At 41.3% G+C, this 19,348-nt stretch overlaps 1 protein-coding gene across 1 annotated transcript; it reads left to right on the top strand.

Annotated features, from left to right (window-relative positions):
- Positions 1–865: 865 nt before the first annotated feature.
- LOC105936672 (retinal cone rhodopsin-sensitive cGMP 3',5'-cyclic phosphodiesterase subunit gamma) lies at positions 866–2,320 on the top strand. The gene is made up of 3 exons (XM_012877615.3): positions 866–1,016; positions 1,420–1,535; positions 1,625–2,320. The coding sequence occupies exons 2-3, from the start codon at positions 1,432–1,434 to the stop codon at positions 1,740–1,742; spliced, it is 222 nt and encodes a 73-aa protein (XP_012733069.1). The 5' UTR covers positions 866–1,016; positions 1,420–1,431; the 3' UTR covers positions 1,743–2,320.
- Positions 2,321–19,348: the final 17,028 nt, after the last annotated feature.

Here is a 19,348-nt window from a genome sequence, read left to right as displayed (position 1 = left end):
GTTTAAAACATTTATTGGTAATGGGTTATTGATAAAAGGTAAGACAGGTTTGTCATTACTGGATTGAAAGTGCAAAAACATTAATATTTTGTTTTCCAAAAGGGATTTTCATCCAAATTCGGTTGAAATGCCGTTAGCTTTCTTTCAGGTTTTCCAGATCCGTAACACGTAACATGATCTGTTTTAAAATCATCTGCTGTGAGGAGCATCGAGAAGCGTCTCGCTCACCTGTCGCTTCTCAACACCAGCACAGCTAGCTGAAAGCAGGAAACGTCCTTGGCCATTCAAAGGAGACTAACATGGCTGATTGTCTGTGTCTGGAGTGATGAGAAACACCGCCAGCCATGGCAGGAAACCAAAGGAACACCAGCCATCATTGTTGTTAGGGTCACGGCGCTTTGAAACTGCATTTACAAGCTACGTGCTGCGCGACTGTAAAGCAGCGGACTGCAGGCTAGCAGGTCGCTAACAAACTGATAAACCACCTGTCAGTGTTACACTGTAACGCGCAGAATAACAGTACTCTGCATATTAAGTACTTAAATAATGCTGTTAAATCCGGCATGTTTTGAATCAAAATTTTTGTTCTCTAAATAACCATGAGGAAATATTTTTTTGTTAAAATTATTCTAACAATGTCAATCCGTGTGGCATAGCAGTGTGGTCGTGTTTCTGTTTTAAATAAACGCCATTAGCGCACTGGTGTAAAAACTGCTGGTGTGAAACGGCCGAGGTGCGCACTGTCACTCATGTGACCGCGAATAGAACAGCCGCTGCGACTCAGATGGATTTGCACGTTGACCGGCACGTCCATCTTGAAATACACCTTTGCATTTACGTCCAACCCTCCCTCATGTCACCTATTTGCGGTGCGGGGAGAGGTGCCAACTGACAGCAGGATTAGCAGCTCGGGGACTTTAAAAGCGGGATCTCGGACCGGGTGATGAGAGAAAGACCAGAGAGCAGAGGAACAGACGAGCTCATCACACCGCTTCTGAAAAACACCGAACGAGAAGGTGAGACGACAGGCAATCTACCCGGCTCTTGTGAGAGGAGTTAGAACTGTTACTGCTTTGATGGTGTTTGCTGCTTGGAAGAGTAAAAGGTCTTTTTTTTTTTGTTAGTTATTTGCCTTTTAAACATGCCAATAGCAATAGAGCTGTAACGAAAGAAACTTCTTGAGAAACGTTTCTCAGTAATGTGTTTTGTGCGCCATCCCACGATGAAGAACTTTTTCATTGCAGTTCTTCATCCAGTTACATTTTAAATGGTTAAAGTTAATTTCTTTCGTTGCGGTGACTGGTTTCATTGCTGGCAAAGCGGACAAATGTTTGCTAGGTTCCTCGGCCTAAGATCGGTGGCTGGAAGCGTAGCATTAAATTCCCGTCTGTAACCATTTCTTACTTTATTTTCTTTCAGTGACCAAACAAAATGGCAGACGTCGCAACTCCTGCTGAAAAAAAGGCCCCTCCCAAATTCAAGCAGAGGGCCGCTCGTACCTTCAAAAGCAAGGCCCCTAAGCCAGGCCAGAAAGGGTGAGAATCCGAAATTCTCGTTTTAATACTTTAGCCAACCTTCAGCGTTTGTTTTTGTTCTAATCAAAGCTTCTCTTTCTTTGGTCCAGTTTTGGGGACGATATCCCGGGCATGGAGGGTCTTGGCACGGACTTCTCGGTGGTCTGCCCATGGGAAGCCTTCGGGGACATGGAGCTCAGCGACCTGGCCAAATATGGAATCGTTTAGCCCTCCCTCCTTTGCCTTCGCCCTGCTTGCCACTGTTCTCCCCCATGTGGCCCTAATATTGACTGACAGGCCAGTAATCTATTACCTTCATGTTGAACAGATCAAGCAGCTCTGGATGTTGTAGAGGTTTGACCTGGAAACAAAAGAGGAATCCCTCATGCACTTTATTTTATTCCCTCCCCGTCCACATGTGTTTTTTTTTTATCTTGTATTCCTCTCTAGCCCTGTCCTCCCTATCTTTCTCTTCCTTGTATCTATAGTTCTTTCAAGCGCAAAGGGAAGAAAACTGATAGAACGTTCTCCGTGTATTTTTTACGTTAAAAAAAAGGACTTTAATATCTGTTACTGTGATAAATCAGGAGTATTTCGACCTTCTCCTCTCACACCCATTCTCTCTTCGAGGCTGCTGGTTCACCATGAACAAATGCCTGTCGATGTACAGCCTAACTTCATGTTGGTCTTCCATCAGAAATATGTAAACCACATTATGCTTTCGCATAAGAGAGGAACGTCCCCTCTGTCTGTGTCGAGAAAAACAGCTGCAGCAAAAGCAATAAATGTGAGTGCTTTCCGCAAAACATCTGTCTCTGGCCTCATTATTACCACAAAGAGGGCTTCGCTGACTATGATCACTGGAAGCCTTCTGGAAACAGCGAAGCAGGAGATAGGAATAAAAACAAGTGTTGGTGCCGGTGATGGCAGGTTGGTAAAAGGTACAGTTATCGACTCGTCCATCCGTCGATGAATGATTAGAGGCTGTGAGTCCGTCGGATCAATCAGCTTTCCCTCTCTAAATAATTCTTGAGATGTCAATAACAGCATTCCTCCTCATCATTTTGACAAGAAGGAAATTTCAAACAGTTCTCGTAAAGAATTATATTTAATATAGACCAGAACCAAGCTCACACTGACTGAGCAATCACAATCCCTGTAGGAGCCGAGTTTGGTCCATGTGTGTTTTGGTCGATAAGTAAGTGCACTCTGTCTGTTTTGTTTAAGGTTTATCTGCATTTTAATTAAATGCAAAGAGATAAATATGTCATTTCATTGATTAGGTTAAGCCAAAAACCATTTGATTAGTATTTATGTTGATTTAAACATTCCGTGAAAACAAGTCATTTTTTTTTATAAATTCATGGTAGAGGAATAAATAGGTTACTGTCACTTTAAGATAAGGGCCTAACGTAGATTTTGTTCAGGCAGTCACAGGCAGTTGAGGCTTGTGAAGTACCCAGCCAAAAATGGTTTTCTTACCAGAGCATAGTGGTTATTCAGAGGAAAACTTGTCTGTGATTGTCTCCTTTACAAAACCCTGGGAGAAATTGTTCTTGGGAAGCTGAGAAGTTTGATCCCTTTAAAACAAATAAAAAAAATAAAAAAAACTTGCTTCACAGAAAAGGTCTACCTTGCCACAGGCAGTCCTACAACAAACAGTGCAGGACACGGTTGTACAATGTGTATAGCCTCAGCATCTCCAGACATATTGTTGTCTGCTGAAAAGCATTATTGTTTAGCCTCAGCATCTCCAGACATATTGTTGTCTGCTGAAAAGCATTATTGTTTACTATCGGTACCCTGCTGCTGCTTGTGCTGAGCCATCATTAGTGATCTCTGTTAAGGCAACAGAGTGGTCTTCAATTAACCTAGCGAGTCATGTTTTTGGATTGTGTGAGGAAAGCTGGAGTACCTGGAGAGGTGCTCCATGCGTGCACAGTGAGAACATGCAAACTCCATGCAGAAAGACCCCAGGCTGGCATTTGAACCCAGGACCTTCTCGCTGTAAGATATCAGTGCTACCAACTGTGCAGCGCCATTTGAATCACACTAGCCCATTATTTATAAAATCAATATTTATTCAAATGAACTGACGTTGTTCATCTCCAAACACCTCCCACATTACATTCAAAGAATGTTCAAGAAACAGAAAGGGCTTTACAGATTAAGGCACATAGGCCAGTTTCAGACCTGGAAAATCAGAATCACTAAGAACACTTTTGAAATTTCAGTGTTTGGCTGAAACTCAGTGTGAGTCTCAGTGTGGACCCATAAAAATGTTCAAATACTAAACACCTCAAAGAAGGTACAAAAGGATGTTCTTAGATGATATACAATGTAAATAATATCATTAATATTGTTATTAATAATCAGAATAGTATATTATGAATTATATATATTAATATGTTATATATATTGTATACTATATCTATAATATTAGTAGTAGTGGTAACATCACATCACTCAAATTTAAATGTATAATTTATTATGTTTTTTTTCTTTTGAGATTATACATGCATTTCTAAGAGGCTTGTTTGCCAGATTTATATATATATATATATATATATATATATATATATATATATATATATATATATAGGGTTGGGAACCACTGGGCTAGTTAGCCTAACTTTTCCATTAGCTATGAGCACCCTGACGTGTTTTTGGTGAGCATTGCATGCAATTGCATCAATTAGGTGTTCAAACCTCAGAAAAGGGACACAGATGCCATATTTCCCTGTGCAACGAGGCATGAAAATGACAGACACCGACTGGAAACCTTTTATCAGTTCATTTCACTGGGACCTGAAGCTGATGCACGTAGAGGCGAGTGTGTAAAGTGTCACAGAGTTTACCCGGAGGGACAAAACATAGTTTTGCTGGTAAAGGCATTTAAAATAAAAGGGAAGATTAACTGTCATTTTAGATATACCATGGTCTGGGTGAATACTCGATTCTGATTGGCTGCAAGGGAGTCCTTTAAAAAAATGTTATAGGACACATAATACAAAATCTGATTGTACAATGGACTTTGCGGAAGCAACAACAGTTCCCGTCTCCGCATCTTACTTAATCTAGTCTTTTATAGCTTTCCACAGAGAAGCCCTGAGGAATCAGTCGTTGATCAGATCTACCGACCAGCAACAAAGTGACCAGCAGGTTGCAAACTCTTTTTACAGTCAGTGAACGCACCGTGTTTAAGCGCTACCTGATCGAGCTATGGGGGTTGTTACTGAAATAGTACAGTGTGTCATAAAGTTGCTCTGTTAAATCCTCGTGGAAAACTGTAACATGTTACTTTATCTCCCCAAATCAAAGTGCTGACTGCTCACAATGAAAGAGCCAAAGCTGGAGAAACTGTGGATGTCAGAGAGCACATCATTATCATGTATTCTGGGACTGCCATAGTATCCAAAAGTATTGCATGGATATTAATGATGCGGTTCAACCTATCGTCCAAATCTACATTCCATCATATTTTAAAAACACGTTTTTGGGCAATAAAACTGAAGCAATGCAATCAATAGATGGATACCTCTGGGAAATATATTTATAACAGTTATAAAAAAACAATTACGAAACAATGGATGGTTCAGGAGGGTCCAACTATCCCAGAATTCACTCAAATAGTGGCAGCTATTTACAAATTGGAACAAAAAGGTGACCTTCATAGTTAATTTAAAGATTAACATATGTTATAGACATTGGAACAAATGGAAAAAAAATATGGTGAACAATATGCTGGAAACATTAATTGAATATGTATATGGAAAGCACAAGATTGACACAATGATCCAGGAATTAGTGTGATTCCTGGATAAATGTGTTTCTGTGCCTTTTGTGTCTCTGCTCTGTCTTCACTAACCCCCAGTCGGTCGTGGCTCTACGCTCTTTCAGGAGGAGTGAATGCTGCTTGTCAAGACTTGATGTAATCTGCTGGGTTTCCTTTGATAGGAAACTTTTTGACCAATCTGTATGATTGGATTAAATTTGACTTTATAAAGTGCCTTGAGGTGACATGTGTTGTGAATTGGCAGTTTGGAAACAAAATTGAATTGAATTACCTCATATAGATAGTATGGCTTATGGGCATGTTTTGAACTCTATTTACAAGAGTTTGATGCATTTTCTGCTGTTATTGATTCATAGTTCAAAACATTGCTACATATAGTTGATGTTCGTCTTTCTGCCTGCTTTTTTTTTAATTCTTTCTGTTTTTTTTAGATAGTAATACAAAAGAACCTGAATGCAACTTGTGAAGCCATGTGTGTTTTGGACTGTATTTACCTTTTATAACTTATCATTTTTTTTCTGTTATTCTGTATACAAGGAATGACTAAAACGGAGTAGAATCATACACATACAAAATAAACTTAAATTAAATTAAATGAAAGAATGGGCCACACAGCTGCTCTGATGACTGTCTATAATTAGGAAGGCTAGAAAAAATATCTTGAATGATGGTCTTCATAATTAATTTTAGAGTATTAGAACGGTCTAGGATTTGTGTTAACGGATCAAAACTTCAGAAATATTCCACAAAGTTCTGATTACATCTGCCAACAACCCTTGACATTTACTAATTTAATAATTCCCATAAACCTAGGGTACATTTACAAAATATTGCTGGAATATTAACGTTTCTGTGCATTTTTTATTTTCTAAATCCATAGAATGGCAGTTTTGGCATGAAAGCAGAGACAGAATGATTTGACCCGTGCAGGATATAGAATATCTGGCATATTCATACATTTTAGGATGTGATGGCATATTGTATTTACAGCCTCATCATCTGGAGCCCCTGCTTCCTGACAGAAATAAAGTAGACACTTCTCTGTGGTGGATATGAGATTTCCTCTCAGCAATAAAAGATGTACTCCTCAGAGGGTGGCAGGATAACAAAATAACTGGAAGCTGCCAGTATATTGGAGTATTATTTTGGGTTTAATGTGCCACTTTCTAAATTCAGTCACTCTTAAGTTTGCTTGCAGGTGCCTGGAGTAAAAATAACCGTCAGTTTGTTGTTTCTCTCTATTGGCAATAGGGTTACATTATGGAAGTCTCCGACTGCACATGCATGGCAATCATTTTAGATTTATTAGTCTGTAAATCTTACATTGTGCTCTAACTGGGTCTTTAATCATTAACGACTCTGCAAAGATTAACTTCTGCCAGGCACGGTCCATTTGGAGACGTCAGGGTGTCTCTGCCCTGGAGCACCAGCGAGGAGCAATATGTTCAGTGAAAATCATTAGGCACATTCAGGCTGAAAGCCAATATATCTGTTGCATTATTTCCTTAGCAATATGCAGCACAAATATTCTGTCTGCTGTGAAAGCTTTGGCAACACGATGCATTTGCAATTCATAAATCTGAGGTCTGAGTCATCAACCTGCCACTCATACTGCTGCTACGCACGCTCCCTTCCTCTGCCTCCCAGCCTAATTCACAACCAAGTTTAAATATTTCTGTTTCTTCAAGGAAACGTTAAGATGATCATTATTATTATTTCAGATCACCTATTTTGTGAGCTGTTGTTGCTCATTTCTCTCGTTTTTTTCCCCCCTCTAAGTTAAAAATATTACTACAACCCCAGGTAAGAAAATGTAGAGCGTTTCATTTGTCCTCGGTGGTCAGAATTATCCACTTCTGCAGGGAAAATTTAACTGGAACGGCTCCTAAAGTCAGTATTACGAGTCGGAAACTTGGTGCAACAGGATGGTTCCCGACTTCTGTATTCATGATGAATATCTTTATCTGCTTGTAGCAGCTCTCTGTTATTTATGACACATTTAGTCAGTAGTACAGGCGCTACCTTTGATGTTCATCAGACGGGATGTTTCAGCTGTTTATCTGCACAAAATACTGCCTAGAACAGCGTGATTGTCATTGTTATTGTTTTAACAACAATGCAAGCGTTCATGTTTTTTTCCCTACTGTCCAACAAGGGAAACTGGAACTCAAAAAGGAGGAGATGATGTAATCTGCGACTCGTTTGTCCCGACCTCCGAGGCAAAAGTGACACGCCATCAATTGCGTTATCACCAACGATGCACTAATTAATAATTTCATGACTGGACTTGGCTGATTTTCAGCTTGACTGGCAGGACAAACCTGACCTTTTCATTCAAGCTGTAGATGCATGATATCAAAGCGCTAAAACGTTTGTGCTAACAACAACACTTCAGCATCATAAGCCTTTCCCCAGAGCACCAGCTACTAAAGGGGGCGCTGCTGTGACAACTCACAAAACAAGTACAAAAACAGAACGACGACTGCCGCCATTTTCTCAGGTTCTGTTGAAAATAAAAATTCTGAAAACATGAACAACAATCATACCCCGTACCGATGGGCACGACCAGCTCATCCAATGGAAATCAATGTTTACGTTTTAGTTCATGTTTAAATGAAGAGTGTTTGAGAAGCATTGCTAACCTTTCTAACATGTTGCTTACGTTTCAGGTGACCTAAATAACGTTAGCAGGTAGGTTTTCGTTGTTGTTACAAACTGAAGTTATGCTTTAAAACACTTAAAAATCTACTAATGTGTGGTTAAAATGTTTTTTTTGTTTGTTTTTTTTTTTTAAAAAGGAGCATTGTCACATATTGTTTTATTTTGAAAGGCTCACTTTGGCTAAAGAAGTAGTGTAGAGCATAAGAACTTTACTAGTTTGTCAATGGTCGATATCCAGGAATTGGGAGGAGCCTGGAAGTTGCTACATAACATATTAAAGTGCATTTAGCCTATCAGCATTATTAAACCTTTGAAACATAAAACTGCTGATTCACATGCAAAGGTACAGTTTCTGAGGAGCAGCCTACATATAATTTCATATCACACAGCCCTGTGGTCATTGGTATTACCCCAAACTGCCATGTTTTTGCACATACATTCTTTTAATATGACATGTAGAAAAAACATGGGAGCTTGAGTTGTCAGTGTCAGCCATTGATGTCAGCAGAAACAGCCAAAGCAAAAGTTGTTCATACAATAAATATTTATATTTTTTTTCTTAAAATAATGTTTAAACCCAATATTAAACTATGAATATGAAAATACCTGTTGCTGTTATTCATTCTGAACCACCAGTAACCTACACTGACTAATTGAAAGACTGTTTCCACAAGAGCTAATGAGTAAATGAGTTAAGTTGTCTGGCAATCAGAAGGTTGTGGGTTCGATTCCAGCTTGCCACATGTCGATGTGCCCCTGGGCAAGGCACTTAACCCCAAATTGCCTACCGAGCTGCGTCTCGGTGTATGGGGAGGGTTGGCCTAGTGGTTAGAGCAGCACGCTTGCACTCAGCGAAGGATGCAAGTACCCGGTTCGATCCCCAGCGCCTGCACTCTGGGTCCCTGAGCAAGACCCTTAACCCCAGAATGCTTCCCGGGCGCCACACATGGCAGCCCACTGCTCCCCAAGGGTGATGGGTTAAAAGCAGAGAACAAATTTCGTTGTAATGTATGTTTCAATGACAATAAAGATGATATTACTGTTAAAGCCAACGTGTCGCCAACTGCAACATTAACATTGATATAAATGTTTGTTCACATACTTCTTCCTGTCAAAATGACATAGCATGTGAAGATGTCAGTAAATCAGAAAACAAGACAAAGTGCAGGGCTTCCACAGGTGTTGCTTGTCACTTTGCCCTGACATGACACCATCATTCTTCACGCTGAGGCTAAGTGAGCAGCTAACAGCCTAATAGGATTGGGATTTGTCCATGTTGGTCAAGGTAGGCAAACACAGCAGCTGTGTGTTCTGAGCCTTTGTTCGTTTCTATTTCTGCTAAATCTGTCTTCATCTGATGTTGTCCACATCCACAGCTGACCGGCTCAAACAGAGCAGAACCCAGGATGCTTTGGATGTTTTCACTGACAACCATGATGGAAATAACGCACATGATGAGCTCTGATGATCTCCTTCCTTACCTTCTTTTCCTGAGCCCCTCAAGAGAGAAAGAAATAGATCATTAAATACATAATATGTATATAAACGTTATGTGAAAAATTTACCATGCAGTTCTTTAAGAAATATCCACACATTGATGTCTAATTAAGTCAATTAAATTTTATTTAGTTAGCACCTATTCACAACACATGTCATCTCAAGGCAATTTACAAAGTCAAATTCGATCAAATCATACAGACAGATTGCATCAAGTCTCTCCAAGCAGCATTCACTCCTCCTGAAAGAGCGTAGAGCCACAGTGGACAGTCGTCTGCATTGTTGACGGCTTTGTAGCAATCCCTCACATTGTGCATGCATGAAGCGACAGTGGAGAGGAAATCTCCCATTTAACAGGAAGGAAAAACCTCCAGCAGAACCAGGCTGAGTGTGAACGGTCATCTGCCTCGACCGACTGGGGGTTACAGAAGACAGAGCAGAGACACAACAAGAGAGACAAAAAAGCACAGAAACACACATTGATCCATGAATCCTTTCTATGTTATAGGCAAGGCAAGGCAAGGCAAGGCAATGATGATCTGTCTCACCTGGATGATATCACAGCTAACAGAACGCCAGACCAGGTGCACCTACTATAAAGAGAAAAATGACAGAGAGCTAAAAGTTTAAATAACAACAAATAACACAAATTAGAGAACAGTAGGAGAACTCAACAGTGTTAGAAAAATAGGCCCTGATGTCCTCCATCAGCCTAAGCCTATAGCAGCATAACTACAGAGATAGCTCAGGGTAACACGAGCCACTTTAATTATAAGTAATGCGATGATGAGCTCTGAAGCCTGACTGAAACTCCTCAAGTAGGTCATTACTTTGTAAATGTTCACATACTTGATTAGCAACTACTTTCTCAAGAATTTTAGTTAAGAAAAGAAGATTAGATATAGGTCTGTAATTTAAGTCATCTTGATCAAGAGAGGGTTTCTTAAGTAAAAGTTTAATAACAGCTACTTTAAAAGCCTGTGGTACATATCCATTTACTAAGGATAGATTAATCATGTCTAAAATGGGGGCATTAATCAAAGGGTACACTTCCTTAAATAACATGGTTGGGATTGGGTCTAACATAAAGTTGAAGGTTTAGATGCTGCATTTAAAATAAATAACAATTTTTATCTGTTTTATTTATTGAGCAAGATTTAGTTGCATGAAGCCAACAACAATGCAAGCGGTTTTAGTCTGAACCAAAGACATCAACCAAATTGTGTCTACCAGCCCCTAATAGCCAGTGGTATCCCCTTTTCTTGTGGCCCTTACCAGCCTCAGAAATCGGTCAGAGGAAAGCTCGCTTCTCTTTCTTAACGCTCAGCCACTCCTTGTTGGATTTGCTGGTATGTTTTGGGTCATTGTCATCTTGGAGGCTCCAATACTTGTCCAACTTGATCCATTTCTTTAAAGATGGTCTCACATTTTCCTCGGCCACGTTCTGATACACAGAAGAATTCCTGCTGGGTTCTGTGATGGCGAGGCGGTCCGGTTCTGCTGCGGCATCAAGGTCGAGCCATCATGGAAATCCTAATTCAGTTTTGCGCACACACTGTATTTGTGTTTTCTTTTCTGTTAAGCTTAAAGTGATCCCACATTTTTTACACTTTATGTCACAGTTCACTGAATAGTGAAACCGAATTTAACAAAGCCTGAAAGGCAGAGGAATGGCTGGAAGAAATTTCAGTAACCGAGTTACTCAAATGACTCCTTGAATCCCAGAATCTAGAGTCTCGTCTCTTCATCTCACAAGTCATCTGTAGAATTTAGGTCTGGGACACTGTTGGCGTGGAGGAAGTTTGATTTTATTACTGATCAACCATTTCTGTGTTGAATTGTTCATGGTTTTGGATCATCATCCAAAACCATGATACAATTAAGACCTAGTTTTAGTTTTCTGGCTGAGGAAGACAGATCATTTGTTCAAAGATTTCACAATCCCATGTGCTCGCAACATACCAACGACCTGTTAGCAGAAAATCAGCCTCACAGCACCACAGATCCTCCACCATACATTTTCTTTTGATACTGTGATTGGCTAAAACCAACCTTTGGTAGGTGATTCTGCTTCATCCAATCAGCTCGGAAAGTTCTGCTGAATGTCCCTCCTTCCCCCAAACTGATTCGATGGGAGCAGTCCCAGATTGATAATGTGCAGAAGGTAGAGTGCAACATTATCAATCTGACTTGCCAGATTAAATAGGTGTGGCACTGTTAAGTTTATCTCTTAACCTAGGAATGTATAACCCAGGTGTACTCAAACAAAAAGATTAGATTTTTCTAAACTATTTTGCATGAGATGCAACAAAAGTTCACGTTCACAAATGGGGGGAGGATGGAGCGGGAGATCGACAGGCGGATTGGTGTAGCGTCTGCTGTGAAGCGGGCGCTGTACCGATCCGTTGTGGTGAAGAGAGAGCTGAGCCAAAAGGCCAAGCTCTCGATTTACCGGTCGATCTACGTTCCTACCCTCATCTATGGTCACGAGCTTTGGGTCGTGACCAAAAGAGCGAGATCCCGGATACAAGCGGCTGAAATGAGTTTTCTCCGTAGTGTGTCTGGGCTCTCCCTTAGAGATAGGGTGAGGAGCTCAGTCATCCGGGGAGGACTCAGAGTAGAGCCGCTGCTCCTCCACGTCCAGAGGAGCCAGTTGAGGTGGCTCGGGCATCTGGTCAGGATGCCTCCTGGACGCCTCCCTGGAGAGGTGTTCCGGGCACGTCCCACCGGGAGGAGACCCAGGGGAAGACCCAGGACACGCTGGAGGGACTATGTCTCCCGGCTGGCCTGGGAACGCCTTGGGGTTCCTCCTGAGGAGCTGGCCCAAGTGGCTGGGGAGAGGGACGCCTGGGCCTCCCTACTGAAGCTGCTACCCCCGCGACCCGACCCCGGATAAGCGGAAGAAGACGGACGGACGGACGGATGCGACAAAAGATGAAGACCTTTTTTCCCATCTCTTCACCTGAGGTAAGCGTGAAGGACGCTGAAGGTTTGGGTTACGGCTGAAGATCAAACAGATAACACCAGAGTCACGAGTGTGGGTACGGAGGGGACGACTTAAAAGATTGGGAACAATGAACAGCTGCTGGATGGAAAGGCCGCGCTCGTCTGAGGGTCAGGTGGGGAAAAGTCGGGAGTTTAGAGGCAGTGAGAACGTGGCTGAGAGCAGGAACAGAGACACGAGCTCATTGTTGGTTTCACTACAGTGGTAAAAATGACAGCAGCAGAGAAAATGTAATTTGCATTGTGTCAGACTAACTGCAAAGTAATTAAAGGTTACTTGCAAAAATAATGAGACACACTGCCTGCGCAAATTCTCAGCTAGCGAGCCTGTTTGCATTAAGACACATTAGTGTTTTGCTGATGAAATGGACATAAACTTGCGCGTGAATTTTCTACTCAATTTAAAAATGTTAAAGTTTAGGTAATTGTCCCAAGTGCCTCAGTAATCTCTGACATACTAAGTGTCAGAGTTGTGTCAGAGCAAGCACGCATTGCACTGACACACAGCAAGTGTTGCCAGGCGCAATCAAACTGGAAACGCGTCCCTTAAGATATTACTCACATGTAGCATTTGAGATTAAGCCGTCTGGTTTGCATTTACTTTTCAGCACTTCCCGTCTTTTGCTGGAATATTGTTCATACGAATAAAGCTGAGTCAAAAACTGTAAGTCACTGTAAATGTTCTGTTTCTCAGTGTCACGCTACCTCAGTGTAGCAAGTGTGAGTTATGTAAGTCAGCTCACACACACACACACACACACACACACACACACACACACACACACACACACACACACACGCAGGCTGTGATAAAGCCAAACGAGGGTAGAGGTTTTGTAAGTGATGGTGGAGGAAAAAACAAAGCCGACCTCAGTCCTATTAGCGGTAATCTGTTAGCCTCAGGCTCACCTGCATTACATCAGCCATGTTTGAAGCTAGTACCCTGCTCTCTGTTTGCACACACTGCCAGCTCTGCCCGCTGCTGAGCCGGGACCACCCACGCTAATTATTACCAGGAAGGAGTTGAAAGAGTTTGAAATTGAACAAAAGGGAGGGAGGAAAGACTCACTTGCAACAGCTGCATTGGTGTTCTATCTGCAAATGTATTGTTTGTAAGAGGATAGGTAGAAATGAAGGACAAGAACTGGGAATTTATCATTTTTGCTTTAAAATACTTGGTTTTATAGATGTCTAAAAAGCTCTTGCTGCGTAAACTTTACTTTCCTTATGTATTGAAAAAATGGAAATCATGGACACAATTACTTCTATTGATGGCCTACAGACCGTGTCATCTATCTATACCCCATTCATTGTTGGATTTCTTTTGTTTTTTCAGCCATAAAGCAAACGTTCACACGTTTGTTCTAGAACAGGTGAGGCAGCCACACATGTGTCATGGGACCTTACAGTAAATATACATTACAGCATGGCCGCCCGTGGCTTCTGGTCACCATGTGACCCGTTCTTCTTAGGCGCTCTATAAATGTGCGGCGACAGATTGAGGACACGGAGCTCGCTCCAAGTTCCAAGTTTGTGGAGGCTTTTTAATCTCTACACGAGTTCATCTTCACTGGACGATTTTATCAAAGGACATCATCTCCTTTCATAACAATATGTTACAGCCAGGAGTGTTTAGATTTTTAAGTGTTTGTGAATATTGTACAATTTACATTCAAATGGCTCACAAACTCTTTTTTTGTTTGTTTCTGAAGCGAGACTATTTTTACTGGTTTTTGCATTTCTGCCCATTATAACGCCACATAAACGATGTTTATGAGCAGCACCAGCCATATGAGAAAGCTGGCATGTAATTTTATCCCGAACATGGTCCTTTGTGAGGCCGAGGAACATTTAACACGAATCCTGAAGGAGTTTGACATGTCAGATTTATTCCTGTCCTTCCTGTTCTCTCCCGTTAGGTCTCTGGCATTCCTTTTGTGTCAGGAATGCTGCAAACGCCAGCTTTACTACCGGCACGGCGTCTGTGTCAGCACCCCACAGTAGCGTTAATTACTGTCTGCTACAATTACAAAAATAAGGTTGGGGAGACATTTATTTTGGAGCAAAAGACAGCGGGTTGAGACGACGAAACTGATCAGACTGACTCCCACATTGCAAAAAAGCTCAGAAACATTTTGATCGTGTTGTCGGATCACTCATCAACTGCAGATTTTTATACCGAATAAATTAAATTCAAAGACACAATTAAATTTGTCCTGTTACCTTTTTTTCATTTTAACTTCTGTGCATACTCGTAAGAAATGGCCTAATATATAGAATTATTTTTCTTTTGTAAATTGCCAAAGAGAGCCCAACAGATTTACTTTCACATGTGGAGCATTACTGCTTTCGCTATAGTGCTAAATATACAAAAAACTTTATTAGATATTATTTGGGGATTATCTCAAGTTCAATGGACACCGAAACAGAAAGGTAAAAGAGAAAGAAAAGGAAGAGAAAAAGATGGGGCAAAATGTTAAAAGGGAGAAAAGGTGACAACCCTGAACCTAACAGACTGATAATAATATAAAGTCAGAACTCATGGCAAAACTGCAGGAGCCTAACGCCAAATAATCAAACTCCTGGGGATCCTGACAAATACGCAACATACAGCAGGGGAAATAAGAGCACAACCTCACCATTTTTCTAGGTAAATATATTTCTGCAGGTGCAATCTGAAATTCTCCTCCTGTCCATATGAGTCAGATGAGACAATGATTCAAACAAGCGTTCCCACAGGGAACTGGATTTATAGACATGGCTGCTCACGTAATAAAATGGAATGACATATAGATTCCTGATAAGCGTCCTCTACGTGTCTCAGTTAGTTTTTACCTCCTGTCTGATGTTCTAGGACCTGCTTTTTACTCTCCTCCACTCATGCTGCCTGATCTAGGCCCAGTTCTGTCCATTTGTTCCGAGAGCTCGACTTCTTTAGGCAGTAAATGTGTTTTACGTCATTTATTGGTTGGACTTCGCTTCTCTTTGTACTTCAGCAACATATTCGGAGATGTTGAAGAGGTTTAGAGTGACTGTGGGTCTTTTTCTTGTGTGCTTCCCATTGTCTGACTTGTTTATTGTGCTTCCTCTCCTGCCTCTCTGCAGTTTCCCTACAGGATCGCTTTCTTTCTCTTTATGTCAAAGTACGATGTTGTAGAGGACCCAAAGTGCGGCAGGAGTGATGCAGAGCCCTGATGCAGAGAGGTTCTTTTAATAAATAACTCAGAACTTAGAAACACGCGCAAACCCAGGTGACAGGGGGAACGCAGCGACGTGACCAGCGGGCGAATCCAGCGATGGAGAGTCAGAAACCTGGAAGTTAAATACACAGGGACGTTTATCGACAGGACGAAGATCAGATGAGTTACAACAGAATATCAAACAGTTGGGGGGAAGACGAGCTGGGGAGCTGAGGATGGCACGTAAAACAGAAATAAACGAAGGATCGTGACTCTTTGGTGGTACTTTTGTTTCTTTAAACTTCATAAAGTTTCCCACCAAACTTTATAACCGCGCTTTAATGTGCCTCTCTTTGGTTAGACACCACCTATAAACCTCTTTCTGTACAAGACAAAAACACAACAGGCACAGCTTTTCCAAAGAAGAACAGTCGCTTTCTCAGGCTTTTAAGAACGTGTTTAGGTTTTAATGGTTCAAAGAGAAAGTCCAAAGGATTCCAAGAAAAATTGTGTTTTCATGCATTGGTCAAGGGAATTTAGTCTTTTTCTAAGATAAAGTCCAGTTTCATATAAATTGTTATTTATATTACCTTTTTTTGTAGTTATGCTTATGTAATGCTGTTTTGAAATGAAACAAATGTCCGTCCGTCCGTCCGTCCGTCCGTCCGTTGTCTTCCGCTTATCCGGGGTCGGGTCGCGGGGGTAGCAGCTTCAGTAGGGAGGCCCAGATGTCCCTCTCAGATGTCCACATTCCTCAGGAGGAATCCCAAGGCGTTCCCAGGCCAGCAGAGAGACATAGTCCCTCCAGCGTGTCCTGGGTCTCCCCCTGGGCCTCCTCCCGGTGGGACGTGCCCGGAACACCTCACCAGGGAGGCGTTCAGGAGGCATCCTGACCAGATGCCCGAGCCACCTCAACTGGCTCCTCTCGACGTGGAGGAGCAGCGGCTCTACTCTGAGTCCTCCCCGGATGACTGAGCTCCTCACCCTATCTCTAAGGGAGAGCCCAGACACACTACGGAGAAAACTCATTTCAGCCGCTTGTATCCGGGATCTCGTTCTTTTGGTCACGACCCAAAGCTCGTGACCATAGATGGGGGTAGGAACGTAGATGTATGTAGTTATGGTAAATATATTTTAATCACTTCCAACATCAAATGGAATGGTGAATGGACAGAATTTATAGTGTTTTTCTAAAACATGCTGGCCACTCAAAGTGCTTTAAGCTATAAAGCCACATTCACCCAGTCAAACTCACATTCATACACCGATACGCAAACCGGCAGGCAATTTGGGGTTACGGTAAGTGCCGCCTTGCTCAAGGGTATGTCGCCACAAGATGGGAGGAACCTGGAATCGAACCCACAACCTTCCGATCTCAAGAGAACTACTCAAGAAAATTATTTCTATTTGCTGAATACAAGACTAGTGAGAGAAAATCCTTAAATTGTTTTGAAATTCAGACATTTACATGTATTTTCAAAGTATCTTGTATGGGTTCACACAAACATTTCAGCTGAGATAGAGCCTCTAAGTGCATTTGGAAACTGTAATCTGGCCTTTTTTTTTCTCCTTTTGGGGTAACAGCTTCTTTCTGGCTGAGTGGCCTATCAACCCGTGTCGGGTCAGGTTTGCTTCAACCAGCACCTTCCTAATGTACTTTGCTTTTGTCCTGAGGTTGACGCACACATTTCACAGCAAAACTCTTATCAGGGACACAGAACCAGAACTGCTAATGACTGGACGTTCCCATGATGTTTATACCGCCATCTGATAGTTTGGACAGATGAACGTAGCTCCAACAGGCCTCTGGAAATTGTGGCCAAAATAAAAACATGTGCACACAATTCTCCTTTATAGATCACAGCTGTACCTGAATGTTTACGCACCAGGTTCTGCCCTACTATCTACCCTCTACACGCCCAGATTCAACCATGAACGGTCAATGCAAAGCACCTCATGAATGTTAATGTCTATTAAAATGGGTCAGCTGAGGGTTTTTTTTTTTTCCATGGCAACCACAGAGAAAAAAAAAAAAACAAACTGGGAGAAAAGTACTCACTGAGGAGTTTATTAAAGGTGTAAATCAGAGGTAAAAGCACAGATGTCCACATTAAAAGACCTCGTTAAATCATCATTGGCCAGGATATATTTGATCCCTGAAACCGCGTTTCCTCCTAATTCTCCCATCTGCAAGGTCTTCCATTAGTGCCAAAGCATCCACTGCACAGCTTTACGCAAGAGTGTAGTTGACCGTTTACAGCAATTAAAGTAACCTTGTCACAATTTATCTATTACTCTGTGGCACACTTCACTCTGGAGATCAGGGGGAGAGGAATGTGATGGTAGAAAACCGTGATGTAGTGTTGTGGGGACTTAATTTTTTAAGATTTAAGTTGGCTTATGGTATTTATTTATTTGAAAGGTAAATATATACAGTTGTGTGTCACCAGCGCAAGCATGAATAACACTGTGGTTTTGTATGCTTATGATAAAATCGATCTAAGATTAAAGTCTGATATGGAGTAAAAAGTCTGAGATGAATCAGACAAGTTCCCCAGTCTCCAAAATGAGCGTACGCCTGGGTCAGAGTTGCTGTGAGGACCGCACATTTTCCCGTCAAGCCTTTGTTTTTTGTTTTTGCTTTTGAGTGGAAAGTGATGTATGAAAGTTTCCGGCCCCATTTTGTGCTTACACAAGCTTTATAAACGAGGCCCTTGTGATGGTGCGAATGAGAGCGTAAGAAAAAAGTCAATGAATGGGCCCCAGGTATCAATAAGCTTCTGACGAGATTTATTCCTAATATGTCGGAGCTTTTCTCAAGGAATAAGGGAGAGCATCTCCTTAATTCAGTCGGAAAATGATGGGGGTTTCTCCAACTTCCAACAGGATAAACCTTTGTGCTTGTAGTGAAGTGAATGCTATAAAATTAGCCAGGAGTTTTGCAATAGAAATATGATCTGGCACACCAAAAAATAGTAATTGTTGGGTTATAATTGATTTTGGTATGGTAAATATATTGGTATGGTAAATATATGAAATATATGAATTATATAGCTATTAGCTATATAATTGATTTTGGTATGGTAAATATATGAGAAAACGTCACAAATATGGCCCCAGAACACGGATAACGATGGTCAATCTTAGAACATATGACCAGAAGAAGCAGGGCCCAGGTGGCATCTAATAAACAGTGTGTAGGTTGAATCAGTGTCAGGATAAAACCTCAATCGTTTTTGCCTAGGATGATGTAAACGATGCAAAACTTTGAATATCGTGGACATGGGGATGTATCGTGGATACGTTGCAGATATTCTGACCACGTTTCTTCTGTGAGTGAAATTTGTAGGTCCTTCTCCCAGGCTCATTTTGTTTTATCAAAGGAAGGCAGAGCGCTGTTTTAAATAATCTTACAGACCATTGAAACACGACCTTTAATTTCTGCTTCCCAGTCTAGAATGGCGTCTAAGATGTTTTCATCTGGTGCATTAGGAAAAGAGTAGTAAGTTTTAGCAAAACTACGGGGGTAGAGGTATCTAAAGAAATGTGTCCTTGTTCCTACTCTACTGGAGCATTTCAAATTATGCAAAGGTGTCATCTATAAATAAATCCTTAAAAAACATAATTGTGCCACACCTGGAATGCTGTATGTGTCTAGTATGATTGCATTTTAAGTATGAAGTTCATGATTTAACTTT

This window comes from Fundulus heteroclitus, chromosome 5, assembly GCF_011125445.2.
Source record: "Fundulus heteroclitus isolate FHET01 chromosome 5, MU-UCD_Fhet_4.1, whole genome shotgun sequence".
Lineage (NCBI taxonomy): Eukaryota > Metazoa > Chordata > Actinopteri > Cyprinodontiformes > Fundulidae > Fundulus > Fundulus heteroclitus.
The sequence above is the reverse complement of the archived record's forward strand: the minus strand, read 5'-3'. Positions and strand labels throughout refer to the sequence as shown.

Coding starts and splice junctions, on each gene's coding strand:
- LOC105936672 (XM_012877615.3), top strand. CDS start 1,432: ATGGCAGACGTCGCAACTCCTGCTGAAAAAAAGGCCCCTCCCAAATTC. Junction 1,536..1,624: donor CCTAAGCCAGGCCAGAAAGG/GTGAGAATCCGA, acceptor TCTTTGGTCCAG/TTTTGGGGACGATATCCCGG.